General features: G+C 34.8%; 1 protein-coding gene across 10 annotated transcripts in view; it reads right to left on the reverse strand.

Annotated features, from left to right (window-relative positions):
- Positions 1–1,959: 1,959 nt before the first annotated feature.
- The window catches only part of LOC106871918 (hypoxanthine-guanine phosphoribosyltransferase), a 62,896-nt gene continuing 42,875 nt past the window's right edge, over positions 1,960–21,980 (reverse strand). For all 10 annotated transcript variants that reach the window (XM_089357402.1, XM_089357404.1, XM_089357406.1 and 7 more), the window contains 5 exons: positions 17,922–17,987; positions 14,030–14,130; positions 8,413–8,459; positions 6,005–6,081; positions 1,960–2,676 (listed from right to left, as the gene is read on the reverse strand). In XM_089357402.1, coding sequence (XP_089213528.1) covers positions 2,623–2,676; positions 6,005–6,081; positions 8,413–8,459; positions 14,030–14,130; positions 17,922–17,987 — 345 coding nt within the window. In that variant the 3' untranslated portion in view covers positions 1,960–2,622. The remainder of the gene's footprint in view (positions 2,677–6,004; positions 6,082–8,412; positions 8,460–14,029; positions 14,131–17,921; positions 17,988–21,980) is intronic.

Consider the following 21,980-nt stretch of genomic DNA (forward strand, 5'->3'; position numbering starts at 1 on the left):
CTGAAAAGGGTTAGGCAGCTCAGCTGAATTCCAAGTCAGAGAACTGCATCATGCTCCAATGTCTCAGATTTGACATGGTTCCTGCAGTTGGATGTCCTTTCTAATATCAACTATTTAACAAAAAATACTAGATGCCTTTTGGTGGTACCAGCACTAGTGAGGTTGCCTTGTACTGGCAAGACTAAAGAATCACAGTAGAAAGGAGAATAGGAGAGATGATGAAAATAACAGAGGAGCCACTGTTGAGAGACAGAAGAATGGAAGGGGCAGGGAAAGGGTAGCATCAAGGGTCAGTGAGAAATAGAGTAGAAAGAGGAATCCAGTACTATAAAGATGAACATGGGTGGATGGGGTATGAGAAAGTGATAATGAGAAGTTTCATGGGGACAGAGGATAGTGAGACAGGAAGTGAATGCTGTAAAAGAAGTTAAAGGGGACCAAAGAAGAGGAAGGAGGAGCAGATGGTAGGTATAGAAAGAGCACCCCAACCACTCCTCTTGTTAGCATACTCTATGCTATGCTTGCCCAACGCAACATGTTGTTAATTGTTGTCATCACTTGTAATTTCTGTATCTTTTTGCCACATCATCCTATATCTCCCTCTTTCATAGGCACTATCCACTAAAGCAGCTGACAATTTCTAACCTCTGATGCCCCCCACCTCATCTAAGTAACACTATAGCTAATTCATGGAGGAGGTAATAATTCCAAATAAAAATGAATAAGAAATAAAGGGGACTCTAACCTCTTTAGAGACTGTGGGATAGTAAAATGTATCTAGACTGTCTTAAGACATGTACATAAGTTTTGACCTGTCTTTTGTGTCAAGTGATGAAAGACTGAGAGTAATACTAATAATAACAAATGTGTAGGCAAGTAGGTGCATGCACACAGAATAGATAAAAAATTTCACATACCTTATGCCAAAAAAAAAAAAAAAAAGTTAAAATAACATTCAAAGAAACCTGTAATCAGTTTGGTATGAGAATTATATTTCAATCACTATAAGTTATTTTATCCTGATCAAAATTATAGCAATAGTCAAGCCAATAATTAATATTCATAAAATAGCCTTTAAATCATGTAATTTCTTTAAAAGAAAAAGAGCAAAATCATTGGGGTAACAGTAGATTTCAGTTTGTTCACTTTAAATACAACCATTATAAAGGTAAAATGATTTGTTTGTTAAATCTATTTTCCTATTCAAATGTGGAATATATAAATCTCCAAATTAGAACATTTATTCTTTCATTTGTTTCAGTCATTTGACTGTGGCTATGCTGAAGCACCACCTTGAAGGGTTGTAGTTGAACAAATCAACCCCAGGACTTATTTCTTAAGCCTAGTACTTATTTTATCAATCTCTTTAGCTGAACTGCTAAGTTATGGAGACGTAAACGCACCAACACTGGTTGTCAAGTGGTGACGGGGGGATAAATACATACACATATATACAATGGGCTTCTTTCAGTTTCTCTACCAATTCCACTTGCAAGGCTTTGGTCGGCTTGAGGCTATAGTAGAAGACACTTGCCCAAAGTGCTACGTAGTGGGACTGAACCTGGAATCATGTGGTTGGGAAGCAAGCTTCTTACTACATAGCCACGCTTGCACCTCTTTAACAAAAGAGCTTTCAGTGAGATGTCCTTTCTAGAAATGTTAGTGGTTAGTGGAAATGATTTGAGAAAGTGCCAACAACAATTTGTTAATTACAAAACTAAAATGAATTTGGTTAATAGAATAGATTCTATTCTATAACATTAATGAGTTTTAAAGAATACAATTTAAATAATCATGACTTATTGTGTTCAAGAATTAAAAAAAAAAATTTAATTCTGAAAAGACTTTTGTAGATTTTAATGGGCTAGAATCCACTTTCCAAAATTGGTAATAAAGATTTTATTTCTGCTGAAATTACATGAGATATCAAATTTATGGAATCAAAACAAAATACAAGACTGTCAGAAAAGAATAAAAATTTTATTACCATTTATTTCAACAAAGTGTATTTGTAAGAATATGTTTTGCTGATATTTATTTCAAATATTTTCTGAAATTACAACAATTGGTTTCAATTTCCATCATCTTTATACCTGTCCACTACAAACTATTGAACAATCTACAACTCAAGGAAGACATCTGATTTTTAACTAATATAAATGAATACCAAATTAACAAACACAAACGGTTGTGCAGTTTATTTTGAAACCAAGATTTCATTACATGAGGATCAGTATCAACTCAAAATATTTTTTTGTTAGAGTCACAAATGGCTGCATGAAAATAAAAAGTGTTATATGAAGAAAATTAATTTAATGAATGAAAAAAATGTAATGTTACAATCTCACTAAATGCAGTTTTTTCTCTTAACTAATAAACAATGTAAAATGAGAAACTAAATAATAAGAGTAACCGAGATCATTACTCAGATATAATTAGATAATATAGAAGAATATAGATTAAATTAACAATATTTCTCAAAAATTTATTAAAAAAACATAAAATCAGGAAAGTAATTGGAAAAATAAAAGTTTAATATATTTTGTCACTAGATGTTAAATGTCTTTTGGCCAAAAAAAAAGTCAAATTTATTTCACCTCTGAGAAAGGCTGCCTCAGATTTTTAGGATGCCACAGCATATTTTTTCTTTCCATTTTCATTAATCACACAAATATGCTATAAATATAAAATATAATATATATGAATGTTTAATTCAGCATATTTTTAATATAATATTCAAAACAATATTCAGTAAAAACATCTTTTATTGTTAATAAAAGTATCAAATTTTATTGGTTCAGTGAAATATGATATTCAACAAAAGAACATGCATGCAGTATAAGCTAAGAATTTAACAGAATAATTGTAATTACAATGAATAAATAAAATTCAACCAATTTTGAAAAGTTTTTTTTAATTTCATTTTCATCTGCTGAAGGACAGAATTAATAGAAAAACAACCAACAATATTTGCAGCACACATTTATTAAACACAAGAGGTTCTAATTAGAAAACTAACTTGTTGCTGGCTAAAAACTGATATAATATTGATTGACTACACCAAGAAATATTGTGAACAAAACTTAGAAGTAAAAGCTTGCCTGTTTGGCAAACACTTCTATGTGCTATATATCTGCAGCTCAGAGGCTATTCTTGATATTTCTTTTCTGAGCAAACATTTGTATCAAGAAAACACTACCACACTACATTCCTATAATTACAAGAGGCATTCAACTAGAGCCCTTATAATCAATCCAAATGCTGGGCTCATCATTACAGAGAATTTCTTCTGATGAAACACATACTTAGCATAACTAAGAAAAGTGACAAGCTTTTCTTTTTAGGTCCAGAAAATATTTCATCCTCCAACAGCTAACACCCTAGATCACATCCAGAGAAGGGTCACTCAACTGATTGGTCAGCCTCTGGTACATAGGTGTGTACCAGAGACTTAAGTGTGTCCTTTTGTGATGGAGTTCCAATCAGTTGAGTGGCCCAACAAAAATCCACTTGCCTCTCCACCTCTTTTAACCTTTGGTGCATCCTTACACTAACTATTATCTTGCAGATGTTGACCTGCAATAGCTCAAGTGGAATACTAATGGCATCAATGTCACCTCTCTTGGAGGGCTTGCCTAAGTCGCGGGTTCTGCTCCTTCTTCCACACACAGCAAGTGATTAGAAAGAATACCAAAATTCAATTTGGTGCCCCCACCAAAAAATGGAATTGGAGATCTGGACTCATTTAAAATTAATCTACCTAGATTTATCTCTACCCTTTTACCAGATATTAAACCTGGAAGTTTAAATTATCTGATGCCAACTTTATTTGATCAGAAATAAACAGAATGTTCTGAGAAGACATTATTAAGCCAAGTCATTTGTTAACAGTAACAGCAAAAGGAAAATAGTAGATTACTCCTAAACTATTAATAAACTCACCTTACTCAGATGACTTGGTTAACAAAACATTTTACAAGGAATTTAGTATTATTGATTAATGTGGCACAGGCTATTATGGCATTAAATCTCCATTTCAATTGTACAAATAAGTAGTATTGTATTTCCTCTGAATTGTAGATAATGATATTTGTGAAAATGAGTTGGAAAGCATATACAGCAATATACATGGTAATACCACAGAGGAACATAATTTTTAAAAAATCTATTTAAATCATAGAAAGTTGCTGACAGAATTCATGTCACTGAACAACAATGAATGTAAATTATCAACTAAATCTGTCTGCATTCTAAGTTATCAATTGTTATTGAATTGTGTCATGAGTCACTCCTATTTAAGTAAAAAAAAATGCCTGAACCTGCTAATAAACAATCCTTATCTCAAATAACTTGTGTTTGCTTATTTTTCTCAATGAGTTTCTCACTTTTCTGAAAAAATATAACCTCTTATTAAAAAGGCTTTTCTATCTGAGGCAGACAATTTCCCTTAATAACTGATCAGGAATCAATGAGAAAGTATTATACAGAGGATCAGAAATCATACTATTCTGTTACAAATCTTTTAAAACTCCCCAATTCTCTGCCAGCTTAGCATGACAAGGTTAATTGGCACATTTTGTTTCCAAATCTTTCATTTTAGTGGATGACATGCAAGACATTTACAGAGTCCCCTGATACTATTATTCAAAACCCACATCAGTTCATTAGATGTATGCACTCTTTTGATTGCATACAAATTGATTTTTAAGGACCATCAAGTAATAAATTTCTGTTAATTGTTGCCAATGAATATTTCCCTTAGCTTTTCCTTGTTGTGAACGGATGTTTGGCTGTGTGCAACATTGGTAGAAATTCTTTTGGTAAGGCATCAAATGGTCCAGTTACTATTTTAGTGCAGGGAGAACTTGCAGGCAGTGCAATGCATGAAGACTATTTTTGCTTTATGAAGGGTAAAGTAAAAGATGCCTTTGAATGGTATTTTTGCAAGAGTTGTGATAATAAATAAGAGACACTTGGCAGAGGTGAGATATTTTTTCAACACTTTGGAAAAAAAGTCACACATCCCTTCTACCAATGTGTACTGCTACAATGTATTTAAGTTAACTAGTTTGGGATTTGAGTGATAAGCTTTGGTTATGTGAGGTATATGAGAGTCATACCTCAGAATATGGTTTTGATCACCTGCTTACTATTTGTCAAAGGGTGAAGGACATTTGTTGCCAGTAATAATTAATTGGCTGTCAGAGTAGGTAGTCATGACTGAATACTGGTGATAGGATGTCATAGGTGTTGAGACAGTTGTAATTTAATAAAATTGAGATTAGAGGGTGTCTATATGGAGATCAGAGATAAGTGTGAGTATCTAACTGCCTCACTTTCCCCATACAAACACACACGCAGTCCTTCTCTGGAACTGCAATTCTCTTGAACATTGACCTACAAATCAAATCAAACATCAATTGCATCATTCTTACTTGTTTGGGAGGATTTGCAAAGGGCATAAATATTATCCTTTATTAACTTATTCACCTTCTCTTATGCGACACATAAATAATCATATGCTTTACATAAAAGGTGGTACACAAACTCCTTAAACAAATTCCTTTTCTGGATTACAACACTTGAATTCAAAATTTCTCATTGGCTGAACACATCACTAATTCCTCCTATACCTATTCTGATGAAACAATTCTCCATTCGGCCAGTTTGTTTTCAATGTTGGTCAGTATTGTATATTAGTACACACCTCTTTCAATGGAAATCTGACAATATATTCTACAGAAACTTAAATTATTTATGGGAAGAACCACACTACATTATTAATTCTCACAGACAATTTTAAACATAAAAGAGTGTGGACCCTGTCAAAAAAGACTTTGTCAAACAAAATAGAATTTTTATTCTCTCTCACACAAACATACGAATGCATATTTCACTTCACTGCAATAGAAAAATAATCCATATTGATTTCAATATTAAAAAAATTTCAAAAGCATAATAGAATTCAGAACGACTGAACTATTAATATATTAGCAATACTTACACTCAGATCTCTAAAATGCTCATTATAATCAAGAGCATATCCAACAACAAACTCATCAGGGATTTCAAAGCCTGTAACTGTAAGACATAATTACAAATAAATAAATAAAACATTTTGAGACAAAGATTTTTCATATGGATACTGTATACTACAGACAGGTAACCTGATGTAATGAAAACAAAAAATGAGGAAGGGGATTAATCTTTGCAATTATCACTAATATAACAAAACATTAATGAAAATATAAACACTGAAAATAATATGATAGTATTTCATTTATAATTATCTCTAACTAAATAACTAAAGAGAAATTTAATTTACTAAATCTCATAATTTACAAATATTTACAGTCCATGCACATTAGTCTGAAGCTAAGTATCAATTCAGAAACATAAACTTAGATTAATTGCTTGAATTTAAACAATCATCAAAAACTCTTTCCTATAAAATTTAGCATTTTTGAAAACTTAGGCCTATTGAATTATTAAGTGCTATAAATTTGAAGTCAAAGTATCAGACAACTTCGAATGTTATCAAGTCAAGCCTCACTGGCCTTTTTGTTGACTGGTTCTAGATTTTAATTTAAAGTTAGAAGAGAAAAGTGAAAAAAAAAAAAAATTGTTTTTGTACTTTCCCCATACAAACACACATTACTTTCCCCATACAAACACACTCAGTCCTTCTTCTCCAGAACTACAATTTTCTTGAACATTGACCTATAATCAAATCAAATCAAACATCAATTGCATTATTATAATACTTGATTATAATTCCAAATTAAGAACTGTTGGAAAATAAGGAATTGTAATATGCAGTTCCAAGAAAGTTTGAGGGATGTTAAATCTTTTTTATGTTGTACAAACTATATCTGTAGATTTTTAGTAAACACCTTGTCTTTTCTTGTAGACAATACCTTTGTGGACAGGAATGAGCAATCAATCAGACTAGTTTCAATCTTGGGTTAACATTTCATCAGTAACTGAGTCACCTCCTTAACAGGGCCACAGAAACAATTATAATAAGTACGCAATTACTAAGTGGCTTAAGTGACAACTGTTCAATTGATTAATTAACAACGTGTTAACAGTGTTATGTTTCAATGCTATACTGTATTACAAGCTATAGCTAATAATTTTTTGCCAATACAATGTATAAACAGATACAAAGCACCTTATCTTTATACATAATATCTTTTAAGATATTATATATAAAATCAAGGTGTTTACACTGACTATATATAATGTTTGGTCAAACATATATATATTTTGCAGCATAACATTAATTCAAAGTACTATTAATCCACTAGTAATTTGTTGCAGTACTGGGCTCACAATGAGTTTGATTCCCAGACTGGGCTGTGTGTTGTGTTCTTGAGCAAGACACGTTGCTCCAGTTCACTCAGCTGTAGAAATGAGTTGCTACTGGTACCAAACTGTATCGACCTTTGCCTTTCTCTTGAATAACATTGGTGGCATGGAGAGGGGAGGTTGGTATACATGGGTAAACAACCTTGCTTGGACTTGTGCCTTGGAGGGTAACTTTGTAGGTGCAATCCCATGGTTACTCATGACCGAAAGGAGTCTTCATCCTATCTCCCAAAAGAATTGTTGTGAAATTCCTTTATACACACTAAAATATTTTCCTATAAAGTATTTATTTATTCTTTCATTGTATAGCTATTAGTTTTAATTATCATCCTTAACTCATAAGTCTTGAACTTCATTATTAAATACTCTTTTACTCTTTTTACTTGTTTCAGTCATGTGACTGTGGCCATGCTGAAGCACCGCCTTTAGTCAAGCAAATCGACCCCAGGACTTATTCTTTGTAAGCCTAGTACTTGTTCTATCGGTCTCTTTTGCCAAACTGCTAAGTTACGGGGATGTAAACACACTAGCATCAGTTGTCAAGCGATGTTGGGGGGACAAACACAGACACACAAACATATACACACACACATACATATATATATACATATATACGACGGGATTCTTTCAGTTTCCGTCTACCAAATCCACTCACAAGGCTTTGGTTGGCCCGAGGCTATAGTAGAAGACACTTGCCCAAGGTGCCACGCAGTGGGACTGAGCCTGGAACCATGTGGTTCGTAAGCAAGCTACTTACCACACAGTCACTCCTACGCCCATAGTAAATATAATTTCAGACAAACAGTCTATTTTTCAACATTATATCATTTTATAAATCTAATCAAACACATTCCTACTTATTTCAATTAACTGTGCTAAATCACGTTAATAGTCTTTTATAGTCTGAGCTCCTTCTCTTTCTAACTTGAAGTCAGGTTAGAAGAAAGAGAAGGAAAATCCAGAACTCATGAAGGTAAGAAAGTGATTTTTACTGACTATGAAAAAAATTCATTACAAAAGATAATGGAGTGAATTACTCACAGTCAGGTTTATATCCACAATTGCGAGCACTTCGCTTCACCAACAAGCTTGAAGTATTAACACACACACAAAAAAAGAAAGAAAGAAAGAATTGCTATGATCAGTCATTTAACAACTTCAGAATAAAGAAATTAAAGTTTAAATTAAGTTATAATTTAAACAAAAGATTAAATAAATAAATAAAAAATACGATGACGATGATGGAATAGAAGTGATATTGTTCAATGTTTTCATAGTAATAAAATTGGAAAAATGAAATCAATGGAAACAAGTGTAAATTGATGGCATCTTGACTGTCCATTTGTGAAAAGATTTATTGAACAGCTTTAAGTTGTTCAATAAATTTGTTGACGGGAACAGAAAAAGTTTATTAGAATCTTTTTATTTCATTTGCAAAAGCTATCTATACTGAGCAAGCAATGTAATATTTCAGTTAGAATAAGTCATTCACAACTAGACAGACATAGGTATCATTGCTTTTGTTAGGAAGCTGGAGACCCAATGTCAAGGAAAGGTATATTATACAAGTATACAAGATGTTTTAAAGAAGAGATACCATTATCCAAATTCTCAAAGAAGACAAATAAATCTGTGATTAAAATGAACATAATGCACTATATTTGACCCTTGGTCAAAGCACAAATTCATTGAGTTCTAGTTTATTCGATTAACAACCGATTTGGGAACCTTAATATAGACACTTGAGTTGCTAAAAATAGCAGGCAAAGCACCCTAAAATCATTCCTTACTATTTTCAAGCAGGAAAGACACACTGAACATACCGTATGGAAAAAGAAAAGAAAAAAAAAAAAGATAAAAGTCATAAAAATGTTTTTCATCAAAAGTTAGTTCAACCAGGGTGATCTAGGTATACACAAAAGCTACTATTTTATTGTCAGCTGATTAGTGCAAATAAGTGCACTTAACTGTAAAAACAATTGCACCAGCAAAATGTAAAAGCATCCCAGTCTTTCTAGCTTAGAAAAATACAAGAGGGGATAGAATTTATGGGGTTTAGGTGAGAATAAACATCACCTGTTGTTTTATGTGCATTATATAAGTTTGCTACAAAAGGTTACGGGAAGTCATATTGAACCTGAACACTTATGGAGGCTATAGCTCTGAGTTTTGACATTACTTTTCTTACATTTGATAATGTTACAAGACACTACATTGTCAAATCACTGTTGGAGGATACTTTCACACTTGTATGTTTCATTAGAGCTATTGAAGTTGTGCGTTAACTGAATATATGCTGAAAATGAAAAAGGATTAGATTGTAGCAATTCTAGTCTTCAGGTTCTGAGCTATGCATTTTTTAAAAATTAATATTTGGTATATGTTAAAACAGAAAGTTTTATGCAACATGTTAAGAAATTAAGGAAACACAATAAAAAAACCCAATGAGTATAGCAATGAATTTGGTGTGCAGGTAGGAGTTCACCAAGGCTCAGTTCTAAGCCCCTATTGTTTATCTTAGTCCTCCAGGCCTTAAAAGAAGAATTCAAAACCAGCTGTCCCTGAGAGTTCCTCTATGCTAATGATCTTGTTCTTATTGCTGAATCACTACCTGACCTAGAGAAGAAATTTCAGGTGTGGTAACAAGGCCTGAAATCTAAGGGCCTTAGAGCTAAATTAGCAAAAACTGAAGTCCTAGTAAGTAGGAAAACAGACAAATCACAAGTCCCTTCTGGGAGATGGCCCTGCTCGATATGTAAGAAGAGTGTTGGCAGAAACTCCATACATTGTACCCAGTGCAAGCTTTGGATGCATAAGAGGTGTAACAGTATCACAGGAAGATTAACAAAGAATATAGTCTTTGTGTGTGGCAAATGTGCAGGTACAAAAAGCACTAAAAATGCATAGATAACAGACTCCCTCAAATGCTCAAGGGAGATCATTAGAAGTAGTAGAGGAAGTTCTGAAAGTGTAGTTGCTAGCCAAAGTTCAGAGAGCTTCTACTTTTGTTGGTAACTGAGGGCCTCTCCCTTAGATTGAAAGGCAGATTGTAGGATGCATATGCACGTACAGCTATGTAACATGGCGGTGAAACATGGGCTTTAATTAGAGGACTTGTGAAGGTTTGAAAGAAATGAAGCTAGCATACCCTGCTGGATAGGTAATGTCAGTGTGCATGCACGACAGAGTGTAAATGATTTAAGAGGAAAACTGGGTATATAAGAGGCATCAGATGTTGTGTGCAAGAGAGAAGACTGCACTTGCTTGATCATATGATGCATATGGATGAGGACAGCTGCATAAAGAAGTGCTGAGCTCTAATTGTGGAGGGCACCTGTAGAAGGGGTAGACCCAGGAAGACATGGGACGAAGTAGTGAGAAAGGATTTTTGGATGCCAGGCTTCACTGAGGAAATGACAAGGGACCAGATGTAGGGATTTGCTGTACTTGATAGGATGTGTCAAGCTAAGTAAAATCACTGTCTTCCACACATACAGGCTTGTCCTTCAGGTGCTGGTGTCACTTAAAAAGCACCCATGCCAGTGCTGTGTAAACACACATGCAAGTGTTGTATAAATGCACCCATGCTGGTGCTGCATAAATGCACCCGCATTGGTGCTGCATAAACACACACGTGCTGGTGGGGTGTAAATGCACCCATACTGGTAAATGCACCTGTGCTGGTGCTGCGTAAATGCACCTGTGCTGGTGCTGCATAAAACACCCATGCTGTTAAGTGGTTGGCATTAGGAAAGGCATCCAGCCACAGAAACCATGCCACAACAGACAATTGGAGTGTAGCCAGCTTGATGTCAAACTGTCCAGCCCATGCCAACATATAAAGTGGATGTTAAACAATGATGATGATGATGATGATGATGATGATGATATCAGGCACATAAAGATTGAAGGCAAAGAGACAGAGTGTGAGAGTTATTGAGAAGCTTAAAGCATATGTAAAATGATAATCAACAATAGAAAGTCAATCGATGTAACAATAATTCTAGTAGAAATGCTTCCTTCAAGAAATTGTCTTTCCAACACAACCATTCACTTGGTAAGTAAGAATGAACATAACTATGGGGTAGGACAACTTGCATACACACAATGTGTACATGCAAAATGGTTGAATTGGTGGGTTATTAAACTACTGTCTTGTATAGTGTCAGTTCCCATTTGCTGCTTGTGCCTCACTGACTTCAGACAGGATACTAAAACCTATATATCAAAGTTTAACAAGTTGTATACTATAGCTACCAGGTCTTTTGAATGTTGCCTGTCATGCATCATTCAATCCAAGGAGGTTTATGCAGGAGTTAATTGTTGGCTTTATAAAACCTCTGTGATTTATCAATTTGTTAATAATTTTATTTTTTTAATAAGCATATAATGAAATTGGTGAACTCCCTAACTTTTAACTACTCAACCACATGCTTTGATCACAAGTCTTCATTTTTAAATAAAATAAATGATGATTGTCTATTTATAGGTGATTCTGAACTATCTTTTAATGTTGATTTCAAATATGTTTTCAGCTTTTGCCTATCACATACAAAATTTGCACTAAAGGCTGCCAAAGATATGATAATTTTTCTTGTCATTCATTCCTTTTGTAGCAGACTTTTAGACAAAAGTATGATGAAATTAAAAACAAATGACTAGAACAATAATAAAAAAAGATATGAATAGAATCTAGGCCTACATATTGACTAACATATTTTTAATGCACTTACCATGGCTTTAAAGTAATTTTACTCCTTTTCAAACTTCCTTTACATTTCCTTCCAGCTTTTGGTAGTTGCTTGCAGTCTCTCTTTAGGGTCCAGCAGTAATCTGCCATCATGTTTACATTCCTCCCCCACCCTGGAACCTCGGCTCTATTTCTTTAATATCCTAGTGAAATCTCTCACTGTGCTCTTCACTTAGATTGCCAAGGTACTCCAGGAACTAGTTGAGGTGTGAGAGAAGAAAGTTTTGAAATTCGTTTATGGATTTCTCATAATCTGAACCAACAAATATTCCTGCTTTAATTTTCTCACTGGTTATATTTGGGAATCTTTTTGAGAGATACTGCAAGCATGGTCCATCTGCAGCCAGAGATTTAATGAACTGTTTCATCAAACTCAATTTGATGTGCAAAGGTGATAGCAATACTTTTGTAGGTTCAATCAAGGACTTATGAATGTTTTTGGATCCAGGTAACAAACTTCTTTGTGGCTAGTTTTTAACCATTCAGTGCTTTTCTTTAGCTCTGCTGTCCCATTCACTATAGATACAAGGCAATTTCGTGTAACCTGCCTGCTGGCCTAAAAGCATGCCTATAATTTTGAAATCTCTGCACACTTGTCAGTGGTATTCTGCATACTTTATATTTAACAAAAAAATTTTTATATGTCTCCTTTAATTGTACAGAATGTGTCACTGGAATGGATGAATACTTACTTCCACTGTGTATCAAGACAGCCTTCAAATGCTTTTTGGAGGAATCAATTTGTAGCCTCTGTTCTGAAGGATTGCTTTCAATCTCAAAATAGTTAAGCAGGTTTGGAATATTATAGCAACACATCAGATTCATCCTCAGCAAAGAATGGTAACAACTCGTGTTTCCTGTGAAGGCATCAAGAGAAGGTTCCCAGTAACAAAAGGTTTTTCATTTTTAGCCTAGAACCAATTAGTTCCACTGCATCCTTTGGTAGGTTCAAATCTCTCACTAAATCAGTGAGCCCTTCCTGCAGACTTTTGATTTTGTCAGGAGGGCAGTCATCACCTTCTTCACATTTGTCTTCTTCATTACAATCTGATGTAACATTCTTCAAAGCAAATGGGGGGAGAGGAACTCGAATAATAACTCCATGTGCAATAGGCCATATAACCAAGGGAATACTATGTTTATTTTTTGCATCGACTTTACGTGGTTACTTGGCTCTCACCATGCCATTGGTATTCCAAAGAGTATTTCATTTTTCTTACTGGCTTTCCAGAGTGTCAGCCCAAGGTTTGTTTTCATAACTGAGTTGAACACCAAAATAAGTGAAGTATAGACTTGTTACAAGATGAGTTATATTTTGTCTCTGCTTAATGACAACATATCTGCCACAAATGTAGCAGAATATGACTGGATTGTTCACGCACTTACATCTATATGTATATATTTTAAATGGAGTTTATAAGTAAATATCACAACTGATTTCTGGAACTACTAAAACAACACTAAAGCATCAGTTAGCAATCATGTGCACAGCATTTCAAGGTCACATCATCTGTCAGAGTTGCCAACAACTGTTTGATTGGCTGCGATTTTACTTTTATTAATATGAGGTGAGCATTGGTTTAGAGCAATCTATTTTGTTGAACAAAATAAATCAGATACTCGCTGTCATCTGATTCTCTGATACCATAATACAGAAAAAAACACAAAGCTTTATTACAGAAAAACTAGACCTAATGGAGAAAAACTAATAACAGATCTGAAATCAGCATTAAAAATTACCCTAAAAAGTTATGTAGACATTTAAACATCAAAAATCATGCAGATTTCATCATCATCATCATCATCGTGTAATCTATTCATTCTGGGATCAGTAGAATTGTTTTGAAAAAGGAAATTGAAATGATAACTAAAATTTACAAAAGCATTTTTGAAAATAAAAATATTTACCTGGCTACTTTAACACACTTTGGTTCATGCTTTGCAAGCAATTCCTTTAGTTTGATCATAGTTCCTCCAGTATCTATAATATCTTCTACTACGAGAACACACTGCCAAATAGAGACTTAATAAACTACTGATGATCGTTAAAGTGTAAGAAATAGTTGAATGACAAATATAGAAAGAAATAATAGCGATGAAACTGGAAATAAGGAAGACACATATATTGGATTTTATATCAAGCATATGTAATGCAAGCAGTTTCTTTAGAAAAATAAAAAATGCAAGGACAAATTCATCACCACCCTTCCAATGCTACATTTTCATCTTACAAAAGAAAGTTAATATTAATAGTCAACGACAGAAAATGATGGGTTGAAGAAAATATTTCTTTATATCTGAAAATATATACAATAAAATATATCTAAAAATTTCTTTATTATTTCTCTCTTGTTCTCACAAATGGAAGAACCTCTGTCTATTGATCAATGAAAAGGTCCAAGAAAATCAAAACATGTCCATTGACGTAACTGTGACTGTTCAAAAGATGAGAATGTTCATTTTTATGTTAATTTAACATTAAACTGAATGAGATGCTTGTTGTTAGTGGTAGCAGCTTCCTGAACTTTTCCATCCTCTTTTTATCATGGCTACTATACTTTGGAGTAACTATCTCTCCGGCTTATTATGTCTCCAAGAAAATAAAAGCTATCATCTAATACTAGTGAGTCATCAATGCATTTAAGAGAATCTATTTCGAGTGTGCTCATAGTATATAGTGCATCCTTCCACTACACCTCTTGTGTGTCCATAGCTTATATTGAGTATAGTGTATGGAGTTTATGCCTACACTTTTTCTGCATATCAAGCAAGACCTTGAAGATACTAGGGTCCTGTCTTCTTTCCTGCTTACTTTGCTAAGTTTACCTTAAGACCTCATGATTGTAGGTTTAGCTTCCATTTCCTTCTTTAATTCCACTAAAGATTCTGCTATGAAAACTTGATCATCAACATATAGGAGTTCCCATGGACAACCAATTTTAAACTTCTCTGTGATGGACTCTTATTTTCATGTTAATTTATCACTGAAAGTGTTGACTCTTACTTACTGCATCTTTGCACATTGCTTGTACAGCCCTCACAAGCCATTCACCTATGCCTAGTTTCTTTAGTGACCACCAAACTACTGAACATGGCAACATGTCAAGTACTTTCTCAAAGACAATGAATGCCAGGAATAGTGGTTTAATCTTATTTAGGTATTTCTCTTGCAGTCTCCTCACAAGGAAGATTGCACATGTGGTACTTATTTTGGGCACAAAGCCAAATGGCATCACACCTGAGTTTTATATCATGGGTTAATTTAGCTATGACTCTCTCCATGACTTTCATAATCTAATCCAGTAGTTTGATTCCTCTGTAGTTTCCTCTCGTTAAGGCATCTCCTTTGATTTTGTAGTAGTTTACAACTATACTGCAATGTCTGTTATAGGACATGACACCTTATATAACTGGGTTAGCTATTAGCGTGTTAATTATGTAGGCTAACTCACCAAATATTTTGAACATCTGTGCAAATATTCCAGATGGAGCCACAAGTTTCTCATACTTCACATCCTTAATTGCCTTATCTACCACATTGCTGTAAACTTGAACTGCTGGTCCCTCTGTATAGGCCTGCTTTATCCTAAAAATTCTTTATATTCAGCCAGCCTCTCCAAATAGCATTTCCATGTCATTTTCTTTTCTTCCAAATCCATGGTGAGCATGCCAGCATCATTCTGAATATACTTCTCACCAATGATTTCTCAGTTATCTCTCCTACACTGTCTTGCACACCTTTGATTCTCATGTTACAGGACATTTGCAAATTTGTACCTTTTGCTTCATGCAATGTCAAGACAAGAAGAGACAAATATACATGTACTCACTATCACACACACATCTGTATGTATGTAACATACATGCATGCATGAGAGTGAGTGTGTGATTTTGTGTCTCCTTTTTCTTGACAGTGCATCATAGTTGTAAATGAATGTCACTGTCATTCATTTCCAATATTCTGCTTTAAACATGTCTAACAATGGGGAAATAAATTTAACTTAAAATTACTGTAAAAACCCATGTAATTTGTGCACCTGTGTAATTTATGCAGGTGATTTTCAAGATAAAAATTGTTAAAAAAAGCTTCTACTCGTGTAAAATTCTCAACCAAAAGTTTCCAGAATTGCCAATATGGCCAGGGGAAAAAGGTTTTCAATTTAGTTGTATTTAGCATAATTTCACTTACTTATGATTAGATTTTATTAAATTTTCATTAAATAAAAATAATTTCTGTTTAACAGGTATCACATTGAAAGATATTAAATTATGAGGTGTTTGTGTTGTTTATAATAAACATTATTCTATATTTCTTGCCCACAAGAGATTATGTCTGATCTTTAACATACTTCTGTATGTCTTCTCAAATCACGATCACAAGAAAAGTGGTTGATAAGAATTATCAACAAAAACAAAGCTGATAAATATGCACAAGTCTTGCAAAATAAGTTTAATTACCAATAAACATCAGCTTGGATGACACTGTACTCAACCAACACAGGAAGGTGACTGATCAAACTGATTATGTAAACAGAATTCTGATTGGTTGAAAGTGTCTTCTTGTCTCAAGCTCTGATTTTCTGCCTATTCTTGTCGGAACCTTTGATACAGAGTATTGAAATTTTAATCCCTTTCACACTTATAAAATGTCAAGCAAACTTAAAAATTTGTCATTACTGTTTTAGCTGGAAGACCAAACTGATAGTTTGGTAACCAACCAAAATAAACAGCTATTGAACAAGAAAGGTGTGAAATTTAAGAAGCGACTTGTTAGAATATACACTTCTATGAGGAAACATAAACAAGAATAGCAAAAATTGATGAAACAAAAAGAACTGGTAATACATATATTACAAGTGTTCTTTGAAGAGAATGTAAGATTGCTGCATAATTCAGTATGAATGTGAAATGACATTAAACATCATATAAGGTAAATGAAGGTTTCTGTAGGAACGCTAAGCCATATTCACTTAGTGAGTTTACATGCACAAGGATGAATTATGATGTTGTCGACGTTAGATGCAGTAAGACCTGATAGTGGCGATATCAGCAGTGAGAAGTTTCATTGTGCCGTAACGTAGAGAAAGCGAGCAAATAGCTTCCTGGTGCAAATGCAAGCTAGACTCCCTAAGAGGAGAAAAACTGATCTATTTAAGGAAATTGCTGGACTCCATTCCTATGGGTAGAAACTACAAGCAATGTAAAATATGACTCGGACCTTGATTACCAGCATGAATGTCAAACTTCAAAAAGCAGTTAATCATTTAATAGTTTTAATAAATTTATACAGTAAAAGTAAGTATTATACCACCCAGCATAAATAAAAGTCAACTTCATTATATTTTCTCTGTATTCTGACATTAAATGAGTCAACTTCCCATACAAATATTTACATTTGTATGTCATTTTCCAACAAAAAAAATTTCTAAAAAAATTCTGGAAATGATCTACTCATGTAATTTATGCACCCGCTAAAGTTTATTTTTGTTTTTGCAATAAAAAGTACATAAATTACATGGGTTTTTACAGTATAAGACCTAATATCTTAGCTTTTAGTACCATCATTTCCTCCTTTATTTTCAGGAATATTTTCTTAGATCATTATTACTTGAAGTTCTAGGAGTCACTGATTGTTAAAATTCAGTGCACTGTCAAACTTCTATTAACTTCTTATCTGTGACACATGAAAAAGTTTCCACTTTTCCAGACTTTAACTGGAAATAATTTTGATAAAAGAAATGAAAATAATTTTTTACATTCAAAGTTGTTTTCTGTAAAAAAGAAAAGATTCTCCACTTACTTTGCCTTTTAAATTTTCCAGTCGGTCACCACCAATAACTTGAATGGAACCTTGAGATTTGTCATTCTGAAAGAGATTGTGAAAAGTAAGCAAATTATTATTTCTTGAAGTAAAACTATAGAAATGTAGAGGATTCATGTAACCAGCAACATTCTGTACACTTAGAGTGTACTGGATGCTTTTTTTTCTTTTTTGTGGCATCAACACTAGTGAGATCATTGTATTAAGTCCAAGACTAAAGGGCACAAAGAGGCTTCTATGACTAAAAAAGAGTAAAAGACAGAGGGAGAGAGAGAGAGAGAGAGAGAGAGAGAGAGAGAGAGAGAGAAAGAGAGAGAGAGAGAGAGAAAGAGAGAGAGAGAGAGAGAGAGAAAGAGAGAGAGAGAGAGAGAGAATGATGATTCTGGGGGAGATGAGAGAGAGGCTAAAATTATAAGGGGAGCAAATGTATAGTTGGGACAGCATCATAGCAGAGAGAGTAACGGAGAAGAAAGTGTATGGAAAGAAAAGGAGAAAGGAGTCGGTGATTAGTATCAGGTGTTAGTGAGAAAGAGAGGAATGAAGTGGTAGGATTGATTTTCCTAATGGCATCAGTCTAGCTTTAGTCTTGGTTAAGTTTACCATAAGATCCTTCAATTCCAGGTTTTGCTTCCATGTTTGGAATTTTTTCTCCAAATCCTCCACAGATTCCACTGTAAAACAAGGTCATTAGCATACAGAAGTTCCCAGTGACATCCACTTTTGAACTCTGTTATGACTTGGAGGATTATAATAAAAAGGAGAGGTCTGAGGACTGAACTCTGACGGAACCCTACCTGCATGCTAAATTCATTACTGAACATTCATTAACTCTCACCTTGCTGGCTGCATCTCTGTACATATCTTGTACAGCCCTCACTAGTCATTCATCTACCCATAACTCCTAAGTGCCCACCAGATGACAAAGCAAGGTACCTTGTCTAAAGCCTTTTCCAAATCAACAAATATCAGGTACAGAGGATTACTTCTAGCTAAATCTTTTTCTTGCAGCTGTCTCATTATGAAGATAAACTAAGCAGTATCCCATCTTGGTTAATCCTGTTCCAAATCAATTTTGAAAACTCTTTCTGTAACTTTCATGACCTGTTCCAACAGTTTAATGTCTCTGTAGTTTCATCTGTCCAGAGATCTCCGATTTTATAACAGTTTGCAATAATGCTGCTACAACAGTCACTGGTATTACCTGACTGACTATTCAGGTGATTAAACCAAAACCTACCTCACTTAATATTTTAAGGATTTCAGCAACTATTTTCAATGGGCTAGATGCTTTCCTTGCCATCACATTCTTACCTTACTTATCTACCATACTACTGTCAACCTGAATGGCCAATTCCCTCTCTTTGGTCTACTTGGAAGTAAACTCTGGCTCTCCCATGCAATTGTCACATTCAGCAGCTCCTCATAAAAGCAGTTTCATACCTCTTTCTTTTCATCATCAGTGTGTGATTAAACTCCTCTCTGATAACAGCTTAATTGTCTCTAGTACACTGTCTTGCTATTTAGAACACCTTACAAATCTGATCCTTGCACTAAAAAAGCATGTGCAATTCTACCGGATGTCAAACTTTTACTCCTGTCATCTACTTTCATCCAGTTTGCCAAAGCTTGTCTCATCATTTATAACCCTATCTACAATACTATTCCACCACCATGTCACATTTTGTCTGTCTGAGGCCAGTGATAAAGCTAGAGTGTGGGCAGCCCAGGATACCCATTGAGTCTGGTGCTTCTTCCTGCCCTCTACATAGGTATATACAGCAAACCCAAATGTGCCATTCTCATAAAAGTATCACCTGAAGCAGACATTAACTCCACCTGTGCCACAAACTGAAACCTTGCTCCAACTACACATCTGGCCCATGGCCATTAGCAAGTTGTCCAGTAGAAACTCCCAGTTTTCCTCTACAATTTAAGTCTGTATCTCCTCTTCTCTCTCATCAGATGCTTCAAGTAGAACTCTTAGCCTCTAATTACTGGCTGCCTCTTTGAGCTTTCATATGTGTGTGTGTGTGTGTGTGTTTGTACACACACACACACACACACTTATAAAGAGTTCTTTGGTTACATAAGAATTTTTTTCATCCTGCTAATCTTGTAAATTGAGTTGCTTTCACCTTGTAAGTTAGAAATGAATATGTACAGTCCTGAAAATTTTTTGAGGAAAAGTTCTCTTCAGTACAACTTAATGTTGTTATGTGTGCATATATATTAATACATATATGTGAAGTGTATGCTATAAGTATGCACCTTTAAATTGGCGTTGATAATGTAACTGAATGTGTATGAGAACATACAGGATTAAATATTTGTTACTTCTCACTTCTGGATTTTAACTGCAGTATGCTCCGTTGGATGTGTAATGTCAATGTGAATACCCGTCAGAGTGTAAGTATCTTGAGAGAAAAGCTGAACATTAGAAGCATCAGTTGTGGTGTGCAAGAGAGACGATTGCGCTGGTATGGACATGTGGTGAGAATGGATGAGGATAGCTGCGTGAAAAAGTGCCACACCCTAACAGTTGAGGGAACCCGTGGAAGAGGTAGGCCCAGGAAGACCTGGGCTGAGGTGGTGAGGCAAGACCTTCGTACATTGGACCTCACCGAGGCGATGACTACTGACCGAGACCTTTGGAAATGTGCTGTGCGTGAGAAGACCCGGCAAGCCAAGTAAGATCGTTGCCAGTGCCCCTGGAATGGTTCTTGTGTGGGTGGCACATGAGATGCACCATTTTGAGCGTGGCCGTTGCCAGTACCGCCTGACTGGCTCCCGTAGGATTTTCGAGCGAGATCATTGCCAGTGCCCCTGGACTGGCTTGTGCAGGTGGCACATAAAAGACACCATTTCGAGCGTGGCCGTTTTCGTGCGGGTGACACGTAAAAGCACCCACTACACTCTCTGAGTGGTTGGCGTTAGGAAGGGCATCCAGCTGTAGAAACTCTGCCAAATTAGATTGGAGCCTGGTGTTGCCATCCGGTTTCACCAGTCCTCAGTCAAATCGTCCAACCCATGGAAAGCAGATGTTAAACGATGATGATGATGATTATTATACACTTCACAACAGTGTTTCCTGGATTTTCAGGTGCATGGTAAAGTTAAAATGCATCCTAAATTTAATTGCTCTGTTACCTAACAACTGGACTCCCTTCAAAGTGCTTACTGCGAGTTCTCTGAATCCTTCTTTCTATTTGAGAATTTGGCTGCTATTTCTAGTGGGTTGAGTGAACACATACAGGCTATGGACTTCAGAAGAGTAAGGAGGGAAGTGAGTTTTTAGCTTTAATGTAATGTTGAGAGAATACAAAATGACAGTATTGTTCAAGCCTTTCCTAAAGCTATTAATATCCTAATTGCATTTATCATTAATTTCTCTTCTTTTTACAAAGATGGGGCTTGTGTGATGAAGTAAGAACTGTTACCTTTTGCTGAATAGAATTAAAGCCAAAACAACTACCTTCTATTAAGGATTGACACACACACACACACATTTATATAGCCAGGCATCTAATCACAACCCCAGTGATTTCTCAATCATGGTTTTCCACTATCAGTAGTAACAGATTTCGTCTTAGCATGGCAGTGGGTACATACTACTGGCAAAGCCCAATGAGGTAGAAATACACATGTTGCATTCTTAGCACTGCTGGTGGATGATTTTTGTCTGCTATTGATACTTTTGAATTATTAAACACAGAATGTCCTTAAGAGATGCAAGCTTCAGATGTATATTGCAGTTAATTTGCCTTCATGATGTATCTGCATTAAGTAAGATACACAGTTGGGTATGCACACACACAGTTATTTGTGTGTGTGTGTATAAATATATTTCTGTGAGAGTTAGAGGTTGAGAAGCCAACTAACTAAGGGACAAAATAATATGAATCTTGGAAAGCAACACTTGAAGTCTATGACCTATTTCTCTTTCCTATACCTAATCCATTTTGCTAAATTTTACTCCTCTCACACTCTAAGTCTTACTCCTATTCTTATGCCCTCTTTAATAAGAAAAATATATTGTAC

This window comes from Octopus bimaculoides, chromosome 9 (genome assembly GCF_046866305.1).
Source record: "Octopus bimaculoides isolate indiv1 chromosome 9, ASM4686630v1, whole genome shotgun sequence".
Classification (NCBI taxonomy): domain Eukaryota; kingdom Metazoa; phylum Mollusca; class Cephalopoda; order Octopoda; family Octopodidae; genus Octopus; species Octopus bimaculoides.